Raw genomic sequence first — 12,613 nt, 5'->3', positions numbered from 1 at the left:
CATAAACATAAACATGTACACGCACACATGCACACAATTCAAGAATTTCTCAGAATTATGAACAGGCAAGATGGGGGTGGGGTTGTATAAAATGTATATTACATGTGAAATCTATGAACTAATCATGTTTTGGTACTTGTTGTCTAGCAGATACCAGTGAGAATTGAGTGTGCATAATGCAATTCAGTGAGACAGTTAGAATCATATATGCCTTTCAGCGTGACTTATTTTTGTGGAAAACGTGCTGGACTGGGCGGTGGTCATATTTTGTACCGCTCTGCGGTACATCTAGTTTTTCATTGTGTTAGTTATGGCACTGTTGTCTGACCATATGTTAGTTAGTTAGTTATGTGCAGATCTACATGTTGGCATTAGCTATTTGTTAATTTATGGGTGGAATGAATGATATAATATTCAGGGGTGACATAAGTCTTGACATCAGTGGGCGGAGCAGCATGGTGTGCTCTGTAAGATAACACAGTGCAGGGCAGAGCTGCAGGGTAAAGACAAGTCGTAAAAGGGACCAAACTGACACCAACAGAACTGGTTATACTCATCTTGCACACAAACACTAAACAGAAATGAATGTGTACTTTCAGTTGACTACTACAAACTGTGAATGTGCCAAGTTCCATTAAAAATGAACCATTTCAATTTGAACATAATAATTGTGTGACTGTTTTATTAAAATGTGTTAATAGACAAGCTGTGGACTACTTGATGGTTACAATTGGTTGGTTACTGATTTGTGTCTAGGTGTGATTAAAGAACTGCATCATTATCATGCCATAGCATTCCTGAACATATATGATGCATATGGTCCCTAACTTTTCCAGTGCTCTCACAGGAATGGGGCTTGAAATAGAATGCATGCAAGTTTGCTAAGTGCACTTTTTGGTTGTATGTAGTTCATGCAGCCTATTCTGCAGATCAATCTTCATTGGGAGCATGATTATGATGAGGTAGCCTACTGTAGCCTATGTGAAAAACACATATGAATGCGAATGCCTCTAAATTGGCAAAAGATATCAGTAAAATTGCAAGGAATATTGAACTGTTTTAAGAGGATGCCTCTGCCTTTAAGGCAGCATCCTGAGAAACAAGGAAGCGAAAATGAAATTGAGTTTCGCATTACAGTGAAGACCATGAGCAGACTTCCGTGATCCTCATACAACGCCCTCTAGGTCCTCAGACGTCAAACAAACATTTTCGGGAGGGGATTTCCACAGACCAGTTTCCTTTACTTGTTTTGCTTTCGATCTGAAGAACAGAAATAGGCTCATTTAAGTTTTCGTTTTGCTATTGGAATTCACATATTTAACGAAAACTTCTGAGGACTAACGAGACCAACGGTGCCTTATCGGGGATATTTCATAAGGTAACGACATTTCCGCATGTCTTTATTTCTAGGAGCAACAATTATATTTTTTAGCCTAGTGTGCATCGGTCTAAGCGCAATCGAAAGTAAGGGAATGTTTTGATAGGATACACATCGGGAATTGTTATTTTCACTTTTGAATTGACTTGTTAGTTGTCACCCAGTTTATTCGTGAACTTCATTTTGGCCACAGACTGTCAGCTTGTCGACAGCGTGACTTGTAGAGAGAAGTTGTCAAAGCTATCGAGGCCAGACAATGGCGATAATGTTACAGTTTACTATTGTAGGTTCTGGAATAGGGTTTGCAGAATTCTGTTATGCTGAAATACAGTGTTTGCAAGCCATGCTTTTATTGAACAAGTGCAGTTTGCTCGTTCGCTCTCCAACTCCGTCTGTGTGAATACGTGCGTGTGTTAAAATAGTCCCGTTGCGCCTTTTGGATTGCTATTAGCAGCCTAACGTGAGATAATCTATTTCAGATCAGTAGGCTACAGAATAACTGGGAAACACTAAATCAACATTTACGACTGTAGAATTAAATACCTTGTATTGTTCATTCTTCATGATCTGTCTAACAGGTCTGTTGGCTAGGCGGCCGTACTATCACACTCATTTTCTTTGTGGTTCTCCACATTGTTGCATGATTGCTTGTCAACAATTGTTCAGATTATTCTCAGAAATGTAGATTTAGCCTCGGGTTCTTCAAAGGCCTCCAACAGATCAGTGTGTCTGTACAAATCTACAAAGCCTTCCGATTAATTGCACTCTGAAAAAAATATTTACATAGTTTGTGTGTGTTTTAAAATGTTTGGCACAAGAGCCACAGCGAGTAGGCCTACATGCATTTTTATGTGCATTGACAAGCTTTTGCATTAAGAGTCTTTTGAGGAGACTAATCTGTGCTCGCTTCCTCCTATCTTGGATCTCTTAATGGACTGTAGAAATATGCACTGTTGTGGAAGCTGTCTCTGAACATGACATACCCCAGATCCTTATTCTCTCTCTCTCTCTCTCTCTTTCTCCCTCCCTTGCTCTCTGTCTTTCTAACCCTCATTCCTCATAGACCAAAATGCCAGTGGAAAGAATGCGGATGAGACCATGGCTCGAAGAACAAATCAACTCATGCAAAATCCCAGGGCTCAGATGGGTTAACAAAGTGAGTGCCCTATCTGTGACACCTGAAAGCAAAGCACTAGATTTTAGCCAATCATGCCTTCAAAATCTGCATCCCCTGTCAGTAGGCCTTGTGCACTGGCAGTGTCTCCCTCCAAAAAGAAAACTTAAAAAGACTGTTTGCAATACTCAGTTTTGCAATTGTTTTTTGGTACAGTCTGTTTTTGTATCGTTTTATGTTTTACTCTGGGATGGTGCACCGAACCTGCATGTCTAAACTGGTCATTCTGGCTCGATATGTGTTAATTATTGTTGGGTGTGTGCAGGTAGCGCTGTCACTAAGCTCTCCTCTTCTCTCCTGTTTCACCCATTGCTGCGTGTTGTTGTCTTGTGGTGTGGACGCAGGAAAAGAGGATATTTCAGATCCCCTGGATGCATGCAGCACGCCATGGCTGGGACGTGGAGAAAGACGCTCCGCTCTTCAAGAACTGGGCTATTCACACAGGTAGCCTACTGACACTGAGTGCCAGGGCACGCATGCTCTCAGAGCACTTCATAGCAACATGGCTGTTTCTCTCTCAGCTGGCCACTCTACACATACTGTAGCCCCTCCTCCTTCCTCTCTCTCTGATACACATTCTCTCCATCTCTCCATTCTATATGCATACAGTACACAACATATGGGTATAATGTATACATTTGCACTGCATGCATCCTGCTCAGACTCATGCGGCTTTGCTTTAAAGGTAGAAGTGGTGCATATTAATTGAATATTAGATTATGTATGATAGATTTCAAAATACAAACAAAATTCAGGGGAAATGTGGCCAGGTAATAACAGATGTCATCTTATAAATGCTACTTTATGTTTGCTTACAAATGTAATATTTGTAGCTATTCTGCAAATGTGTAGAATTAACCTGCCTGAACATTTTCAGGCAGGTTAATTCAGGTTTCACAATTTACACAAAAGACATTCCAACTCTCTAACATTGTAATAATACAGTCATCACATGAGTTGAATCTTTCTTCTTTACTTATTTTTTTCTCTGTCACTCAGGGAAATATCAACCAGGGTTGGACAAGCCGGACCCAAAGACATGGAAGGCGAACTTTCGCTGTGCCATGAACTCTCTGCCCGATATCGAGGAGGTGAAGGATAAGAGCATCAAGAAAGGAACAAACGCCTTCAGGGTTTATAAAATGCTCTCCCCGTCAGAGCGACAATCAAAGAGAGGTCAGTAGTCTGCCATCCCTATCCCGCTATTATAGAAATAGAGCTTTTCACAGCAGTGAGAGGCTCCTCTGTAATACTCTATATAGCTCTAATCTACTGTACGATTTATAGCACACAAGTGATAAGAGATACTGTCAAAACAGCCGTAAACATAGTTGGTGATTAAACAGTGGTGGTGTTTATTGAGGTGGATTTTAGAGTTTCACAATGTCTGAGTTGGACTTCTGCTTGTATAAAGAAATTAAATTGCGAACATTGTAGCATAGGTCTACCTAATTCAGCCATCTTTCTTAAAAAATTTTTTTTCACTTTTTTGCAGGCAAAAAAAGAAGTGAAAAAGAAGAGAAGGTAAAGGTAATGCAATCATGCACAGTGCCTTTGCTGTGCGCCATATAATGCAATCATGCACAGTGCCTTTGCTGTGCGCCATATAATGCAATCATGCACAGTGCCTTTGCTGTGCGCCATATAATGCAATCATGCACAGTCATGCACAGTGCCTTTGCTGTGCGCCATATAATGCAATCATGCACAGTGCCTTTGCTGTGCGCCATATAATGCAATCATGCACAGTGCCTTTGCTGTGCGCCATATAATACAATCATGCACAGTGCCTTTGCTGTGCGCCATATAATGCAATCATGCACAGTGCCTTTGCTGTGCGCCATATAATGCAATCATGCACAGTGCCTTTGCTGTGCGCCATATTGTGCTGCTCCATCTATGACCCTTCTGTAAGGTGTTGCGTAGCAATGGTCAACCTTTCTACTGCTATTGTGATGGTGCAACGCGTTTTTTAACTCTGTTGGCACTTGGCCCCTCTGTAACGCTGTTACTATAGCTACAGGGTGGGAAGCACACTATTCAACGTGTGAATGCCTCTCCACTGCTCTGGCACCGTAGTTGTAAAGTTGTAACAAATCATTTTGTTCCATAATTGTTTCATAATCAATATGTGATTTTTGTTTTTGATGCTAGGCAGAGATTTTGTGTCCATCACTCTGAAATGCAAACCCTTCGTTTATGATGGTGTGTATAGGGGTCACAGTCTAGACTTTCATGTTAATTCATGGATAATGAAGCAGCTACCTGCCATATATCTGAAGATTAATGAGAAATTAAAAAAAGCTTTTGAAACATTACTGGCAGGAGCTCAAAGACAGTGATATATATAATTTATACAATATGAATATATATGTATGACCACATTACACTTCTGTTCACCAAGTTCTTGCTCTGTGGAATCACAAATGTTTACATATTAACAGACTGAGAGAAAAACAACCTGTGGGACGCTCTTGCATAGTAGCCCTGTCCCTCATGACCAACCTGTGGGACACTCTTTCATAGTAGCCCTGTCCCTGATGCTCAGCTGTTTGTGACCCTCTCAGATGGAGCCCTGTTCACCTGCCTGGGACAGCAGCAACAGCTTCTCCTACAGGCCAATGCACGTAAAAGAAGAAGTGCCACAAGATTATGCGACCCCACCAAGTGAGTACCATTAGCGACTACCTCTTTTTTCAGTGTTCTGCATTGGTTATGTTTGTTTAGGCCTGGTAAATATGACAGTGTTTCCTCAGGAGAACTATGAAATTATGTATTTAGAATAGCATCAAGGTGCAGTGCCAGTGTCCCAGTTTTATTCATACTACTGAGCCATATGTAGTTGGATATACTGTAACACTTAGTGTAAATATGCTCATGCCTCTTTTCTGTTTATATAATGTATTATTCAGATGTGAAAGAAAATTATTTTCTCTTGTAAGTTTGCTGGTGACTTTTTCAGGGAGTGTTTGGATAGTTCCTTTTATCACTCTCACACACACACACACACACACACACACACACACAGTCACACACACCCAGTCTAGATTTCTTCCCACTTTTAACTGAGGCATGTCTTCAGCAGCTCTTACTGTAATGTTTGGGTGATATGAGGTTAAGGCCAAATCCCTGGCTCCCATACTCCCAAAAGATGAAGAATCCCATCCGCTTTAGCAATATGTGATATTTAGCAATATGTGAAGGAAGTAACTGTTTTTTTTTTTTTTCTCAATCCCCCCCCAGAAAGTGGAATCATGCTTTACTGAAAACCACTTGTTCCTCTTCCTGTTTTTTTTTCCATAGTCCCACAATTAGGCTGTTATCTGTGCCAAATAAGAAGAGGTTATCTGCAACCCTGCAATTCTGGTGCAGCCACTAGTTAATGTGTAGCAGGAGTGTCCACTAGCCAGTGTAATAACGCGCTGGATTATGCACCACCGGCAGATGGTGACGTTGCTGGATCAAGCTGTATGCTTTAATGCTGGCTGCGGGTACAGTGTGTGTGTGTGTGTGTGTGTGAGGGTGATTGGGCGCTGGGCTGGTGGTCATCTTGTGTCAGGGTCTACTTTAGAATTAAAAATTAAAAGTGGGAATGGCCTTTGTATCTGATCTAGTGTGACACAGGTCCAAAGGCTGCAAAGTCTTATCAGCAAAACAACCGATAGCAAAGAGCTTGTATGCATCTTTGTGTGTGTGTGTGTGTTTAAGAGAGAGAGCATGTGTGTGTTCTTATTTGTGGGAAGTGTTTTGTGTGTTTGGGCATGTTTGTGAGTGTGGTGCTTTGTGTGCTTATGTTTGTGTGTTTACACATGTCTGTGGTGTGTGTATGTGTCTGTGTGTCTGTGTGTGTGTGTGTGTGTGTGTGTGTGTGTGTGTGTGTGTGTGTGTGTGTGTGTGTGTGTGTATGTGTGTGTGTGTGTGTGTGTGTGTATGTACTTTCCTGTGTTGATTAGCCTCTTCTCCAAGAACATTTCCTCCTAATAATAGCCCTGACCACTTCCGGCGCCAAGGTCAAAACATGTTCAAGCCCCCCAGGTAGCCCAGCATTCATTCTGAGCGTTGATGACCCCCCACCCCCCATACCAGAGTTGGGGGGGAGGGCTCTTGGAAAGCATAGCGCCACCAATCACTTCACTCTGGAGGAAGTTGAATTACTACTACTACTCCTCATGAGACAAATCCAGTTTGGTTTACTAAAGCTACTTAGAAAAGGAAGTTCAAACTACTTTAAATAGTGACACCAATATATTCAAGTTTAGTTTTATTAATTTGCATCAGTAAGGATGAAAGAAAAACAGAGCGGGGCTTGTCAAAGGGGGTTTTCATTACAGAAGAGAAGCAACGGTAACATTAAAATAATTACTTCCCTTTATGGAAAAATTGTTTTTGTATCAGTGACTACTGTAATTTCCCAACTATTATCAATTACATTGATTTTGCAAAATGTCTTCAGCTAAAAATGTAGCTATTTGAATCAGTATGCAAACATGAATGTAGTTGAACTGCTAGCAAGCTACTGCAAATGTAATTAACTGTAGTTTGTTACTCCCCAGTTCTGCCTAATACCCAGAATGCTCTCTGTTTGTTACTCCACAATTCTGCCTAATACCCAGAATGCTCTCTGTTTTAGTGAGCCACAGTCCTGAGGAGGACCACCTGATCATCAGCGACTTGCCAGACGTGTGTCAGACCATCGAGGTCATCACGGAGAACGAGGAGCAGTCGGTCACCTCCAGCCACCCCTACCCACTGCAGATCTCCCCTGTCTCCACCTACGGAGGTTTGGGCTCTAAACTCTATAAACTTTTGTTTTGTCTGAGCGCTGTTTTGTTTTGTTTTTTGTCAGAGAGTTTCAATCTGAAATGAGAATGTTTATGAAGTGCAACTGTGTTAATGTGTTGCCACAGACTGTGTGGGAGCAGTTTGTTGCCTAGGATGGAGGTCTTGGCCGTAGTTTACTGTTGCTCTGGCCTTTTAGAGCAGATGTCTTTGCACAGGGGTGTAGCTTCGCAAAAAAAAAGAATGCCATTAGTCAGAGAGTTGTCGGTTTCTAAGAGCTTTTTCCTGAACACATTAACTCTATATATCTTTCTCTCTCTCTCCCTCTCTCTCTCTCTCTCACTCTCTCTCTCTCTTTTTCTCTGTCTACGAACACACATTTGCCATCTAGTGAGATTGGCATTAGCTACAAGCAAACATTGGCATACAGTTTTAAGGAGATTACCATGAGCTACATTCCTATACTTAATAATTCCACAAGTCCACACGCTGTCTGAAATAGAGTGGTAAGTCAGACTCACTCTAGACCAAACATGGCCTCTTTCCGACCTCTTGCCACCACATCTCACAGGTCAGGACATAATTGCATCAACTTCCTGTTGTTCAGCACGGTGATGGCCACAAGGGTTAATGACTGTTCCTTTTAGGTGTTTTCAAGGTCACTGCGTGCTTACTGTTGTTAAAAAAAATAAATGGCGGAATGGATCCTTTACTCTGCAGCCACCGTGATTGAAGAGAGTTAATGTACAATCAGGGAGTGGCTTCCGCGCCACCAGGACTGCAGACTTTAATCCCAAAGCCATTTGATGTCAGACAATACATGACTCACTGATGGCTGTCAACTCCAGAGGATCGGAAAGTACATTTCTGAGAGGCTGTTAAGCTGAAAAGAGTTGAAAAGTAGGCAGCAACCTCTGGCCACTTTGCCCATTTCTTGTTTTCATGTCGGAAATAGGAACTTCACTTTCTGTTTTCTAATTGATTTGGACACATTTAGCCAGAGGAACAGTACAAAACAAAAGATGAGCACCCGCAGATCACCACACCGACCGACACAGTAAGCTCTGTGCATGGAGTCTCATCTCAATACAAATAGAAATCCCGTAACAGTTAGAACAAGAATGCTTTCGGGATTTCCCAAAGCTGAGACGTGTGCGATGGAGCGTGCTCTGACATTTGACATACGCATGCATCAGATATGGCCTCAGTGTTGGATATCACAGCAGTGTGTGGACAAGGTGTAAAGCAGCAACACAGACACACAGACAGACACACAGTGTTACTGCTCTCTCGGGTTACTCCTCTGTCTCTCTCTCCTTGACTGCAACGCAGCAGTGGTAGAGTTCAAGTCTGGCTGCCGTTCTGAAACAGATCTCCACAGACACGCGCAGCTCTTCTGGCAGCTGTTAATGGGGGAATCTGTTGGGGGGGGGCACAGCAAGTCATTCCTCACTGTGCTATGGCATGATGGAACGTGCCTGGTCATTTTGCCGAGAGATTGTTTTGCTCATGGTGGCTAAAATCTTTAGATCCTCTTATATGAGATACGCCAAAAATGGAGCAGAATTTGTTTTTTTTGTTTGCCCCACCCTTGTACCTCCACACACACACACACACACACACACACACACACACACACACACACACACACACACACATGCATGCATTCGCATACACACTCACACACGCATGCACACACACACACACACAAACACGCAAACACACACACACACATACACACACACACACACAAACCTGTTTGTCAGGTAATCCTTGGAGGCTTGTTTTCATTCTTTGTCTCTGTTTCTCTTCTTCCTCATAGACAGCGACACAGACAGTGTGCACAGTGAGGAGGACAGTAAAGAGGTATGCACGATAACAAGATATTATCTCTCACCAAGTGAACAAAGCATACACTTGTACAAAGCTGCTAAAGCGCACAGAATCCACGTAGCCATGTAAAGGGGAACTTGGTATTTAGTATCCTATTCACTGCTCCCTATAGCCTAGACATTATATCTATCTATCTATCTATCTATCTATCTATCTATCCTTCATTTCAATCCAGTGTCCAGCTCACTTCCACTAAAGCGTACATATGAATGCCGCACTACAAATGTGTGTATTGTTGAATACTACCATTGAGTACTATGTTGTATTTATCACCAGGTCCTCCACATGCAAAAGCTGTTAAAGTAACTATCTACTCACTAACACAATCATGTCAGAGACATGAAATAGGTCTAGACTCATATAAATATGTTGTAGTCTCAGTTTCCTGTCACAGATCTGTTGATTTACAGGTTTATTGTTGGGTTTGATGTTTGAGCCAACCTGTGAGGAACCGATAACAGATTATTTACTGCTCAGAATGAGTTTTAGTACTTGACCCTTCAGGTCTTGGATTCCAAAAATGTAAATGTCCTCTTGTTTCGGAGTCTAACGTTATGCAGGTTGATATATGCACACGTGTGCATAAATGTGCCACTGAGGAACTTCTGAGTTAAGCTTCAAGTTTCGAACCCTGCAGTAACTACTAGCAACAGCAGCATCTGCAACCTCAGCCACTATTCTCAGTTCCTGTGCTGCCTCCACACTACTGACACAAAACACAAAAAAACAAACGTAACAGACCAAGCCACTTTGTCTCACTTTCTAAGGCAAATGTGTTGCAGCATGTTTTAGAATGATTACGCCTCACACACACTGATTCATCTCTACCAAACAGAGCTAGCCAGTACCAGGAAAATAGAAACGGTTACCAGAAATTTCTCTCTCTATCATTTTTTTTTGTGTTTTGGCTATTGTTCTGTTACGGTAGGGCCACTCAAGCACAGTTTCCGTGACTCACCGCATGTCAAGAGCATAATTTTTGCTGGTAGTTTTGGCAAAAAAAAGTAACAGTTGACAGAATGAACAATGGACACCATAAATAACCTGCGAGATTAGGGAAAGAGCTACTTAGTCAGAGGTCTAGCATGTGGTGATTTCAGGTTCAGGCCCAAATGCAGCAGGCCTTCCTGGGAGCAAAACAGGGAAAACAGCCACTGTAGACATGAGTAGCCTTACAAATTTGGCAAGAGTAATTGTGTGTGTGTGTGTGTGTGTGTGTGTGTGTGTGTGTGTGTGTGTGTGTGTGGATGTGTGTCTCTGTGTGTGTGTGTGTGTGTGTGTGTGTGTGTGTGTGTGTGTGTGTGTGTGCGTGTGTGTGTGTACAGTACATGTGGGGGTGGCTCTGCAGGTTTAAGTTCCTCCACATTCCTCAGAGTAGATTAATCACTTTGGACTCAAGTGGAGGAAGAATGTCTTAACCCGATGCTAAGGGCACCACATGTTCACAGGCACACGCAAAACAAATGCATTTAGCTGTTTATTCAAATGTCACAACATTTATCTAGCAGTGAAAGCTTGCTGGACTCAAGTGTGTGTGCATCCCATAAGCAGCTGGTAGAGGCATAATAGCCAAAGTGCCGAATCTTGCAACTTCACTTCCACAAAACATTTGAGAGATTTTTTTAAGAAATATTTTTTGAATGATTTCTGGCTCAATACCTAGAGTTAAAGATAAATAAACAAGTATATATTTTATATTTTATAATCAGCTCAGCTGAGATCTCTGTTGCTTAAGTATCTTCTAACATCATCCCTATAATTTATGAATTAGTTTTTTTTTATGTTTTTAGGTTCTGTACACACCCTTAGCCAATTGCCCAGCCTTCATTCTGATGGATACTTATCTTTGTTTGACAGGCGTTATGGCACCCTCTCCACAAGGTTCCGATGAGGAAGCCCACCATCTCTCTGCCTGGCATGGCTACGTTCGTCTCATCGAGCAAGACGCCCTTCTCAGTGACCATTAGCCAAGATCCGTTGCCACTGGTCTCAACAGGGGTGGGCCCCTGGCTCATCCCCGCCTCCCAGCCCAGCGCCATGCCAGGCCCCTCGGGGCTGGCGTCCACATCCGTCCACGAGACACGTGCCAGCGTCATCATGAAGACCTCCGACGTGTCCAAATCCGTCAAGAGCTGCTGAAGAAACCTTTGCTCTTTTTTTTAAAAACAAACAAACAAAAATAACATTACATAGGACCAGAGGGGCAGTTATGACCACCCACCCACCCCACTCTCCCAGGAGCACAGGACATGTGGTGGGGTGCTGGTTTCCTTAGGAAATTATGATCTAATGAACTCCCTGAGTTGGGCAGACTTTGCCAGGTCATATATGATCACAAGCACTGGCTGTATATGAGACTATAGAAGATGGTGATGAAATGCAAGAATGGGGGAATATGGGTGTGTGACTCTACTGCAGAGAGGAATGCTGTGCCTCAAAAGCAGCCAGACTCAGGTGAGGTTTCTGGTTGGATTGTGAATATGTACATAACCTATGTGACGTCTGCATAATTGTGAGCAGCTTCTGCACCTTATATACGAGCATTTAAACGGGTGAATCTGTGGCCTATCTGGGGATTGTGCAAAACGTTATCCTCTCGATGGGGATACCCCTCTGATGACAGTCACAAAAACAAAAAAACAATTAGTGATTGCCTCAGTGTGGGTGTCAAAGAAAAAAAAAACTAAATGCACTCAATCTAAATTAATTTATCTTGGAAGTTTAGGTTAAGCCATTATATTTTTGTATTAAAGGGAATATTCTGCTTTGTATTGCTTCATTCCCACAGCCCCCAGTGGTTAAATACTGTTATATTTTTTGTTATTATTTTATAAAATGATACCTGGCAATTTAAGTTCTCTACTGTTTGTATGTGTGTGTGAGAATGTGGCTATTGCTTATTTGTGCCAATATGTTTTTGTTTGTTCATTTGTGTTGTTTGTGTCTATATATTTGTTAAATGATGTGAAGACATGTCTGTACATGTAGCCATGTGCGTTCATGAGCCACTTTAAATCCTGTGGATCACCTGTTCTACAAATCTTAATGGAAGATTTCTTTTAAATTTTGGATGTACCATGTTATTCTCTTTGTAATAAATGTCAAACACTGCTTTTTGTGTCCGTTTGTGTATCTACATCAATAAATTTATTTTGCCAAATGCACTGGATTCAAAATGCATTGAGCTGGATTTGTTTTTAGAGACAGGGTTTTCTCCTGAGAATATAATAACTAACAGTTCCGTTGGTTTCTTAAAAGACTTTCTTTCCAGGCCAAATACCATAGCTTGCTACTACTATCTTGAAGTAGTAACTGAGAATACTCTGTGGCCCTTGGCAATAGCTCCACAGCCATTGCCTCTGTACCAGAATTTATGTGCAGTGCATGTG

The 12,613-nt window shown here is 41.9% G+C and overlaps 1 protein-coding gene across 6 annotated transcripts; it reads left to right on the top strand.

The window, feature by feature from the left end:
- Positions 1-1,079: 1,079 nt before the first annotated feature.
- Positions 1,080-12,335, top strand: irf2 (interferon regulatory factor 2). 6 transcript variants are annotated; one of them, XM_042073600.1, is made up of 9 exons: positions 1,080-1,378; positions 2,442-2,534; positions 2,897-2,996; positions 3,552-3,728; positions 4,048-4,082; positions 5,120-5,219; positions 7,183-7,332; positions 9,154-9,197; positions 11,082-12,335. In XM_042073600.1, the coding sequence occupies exons 2-9, from the start codon at positions 2,448-2,450 to the stop codon at positions 11,361-11,363; spliced, it is 975 nt and encodes a 324-aa protein (XP_041929534.1). In that variant the 5' UTR covers positions 1,080-1,378; positions 2,442-2,447; the 3' UTR covers positions 11,364-12,335. The 6 variants fall into 6 exon arrangements, with proteins under 6 accessions (XP_041929534.1, XP_041929537.1, XP_041929536.1 ...); XM_042073598.1 differs by lacking the exon at positions 1,080-1,378 and adding an exon at positions 1,573-1,661; XM_042073599.1 differs by lacking the exon at positions 1,080-1,378 and adding an exon at positions 1,574-1,661 and having other exon boundaries at positions 4,048-4,076.
- Positions 12,336-12,613: the final 278 nt, after the last annotated feature.

This window comes from Alosa sapidissima, chromosome 20 (assembly GCF_018492685.1).
Source record: "Alosa sapidissima isolate fAloSap1 chromosome 20, fAloSap1.pri, whole genome shotgun sequence".
In the NCBI taxonomy this organism is placed as follows: domain Eukaryota; kingdom Metazoa; phylum Chordata; class Actinopteri; order Clupeiformes; family Clupeidae; genus Alosa; species Alosa sapidissima.
This window is presented reverse-complemented; position numbering and strand designations above follow the sequence as displayed.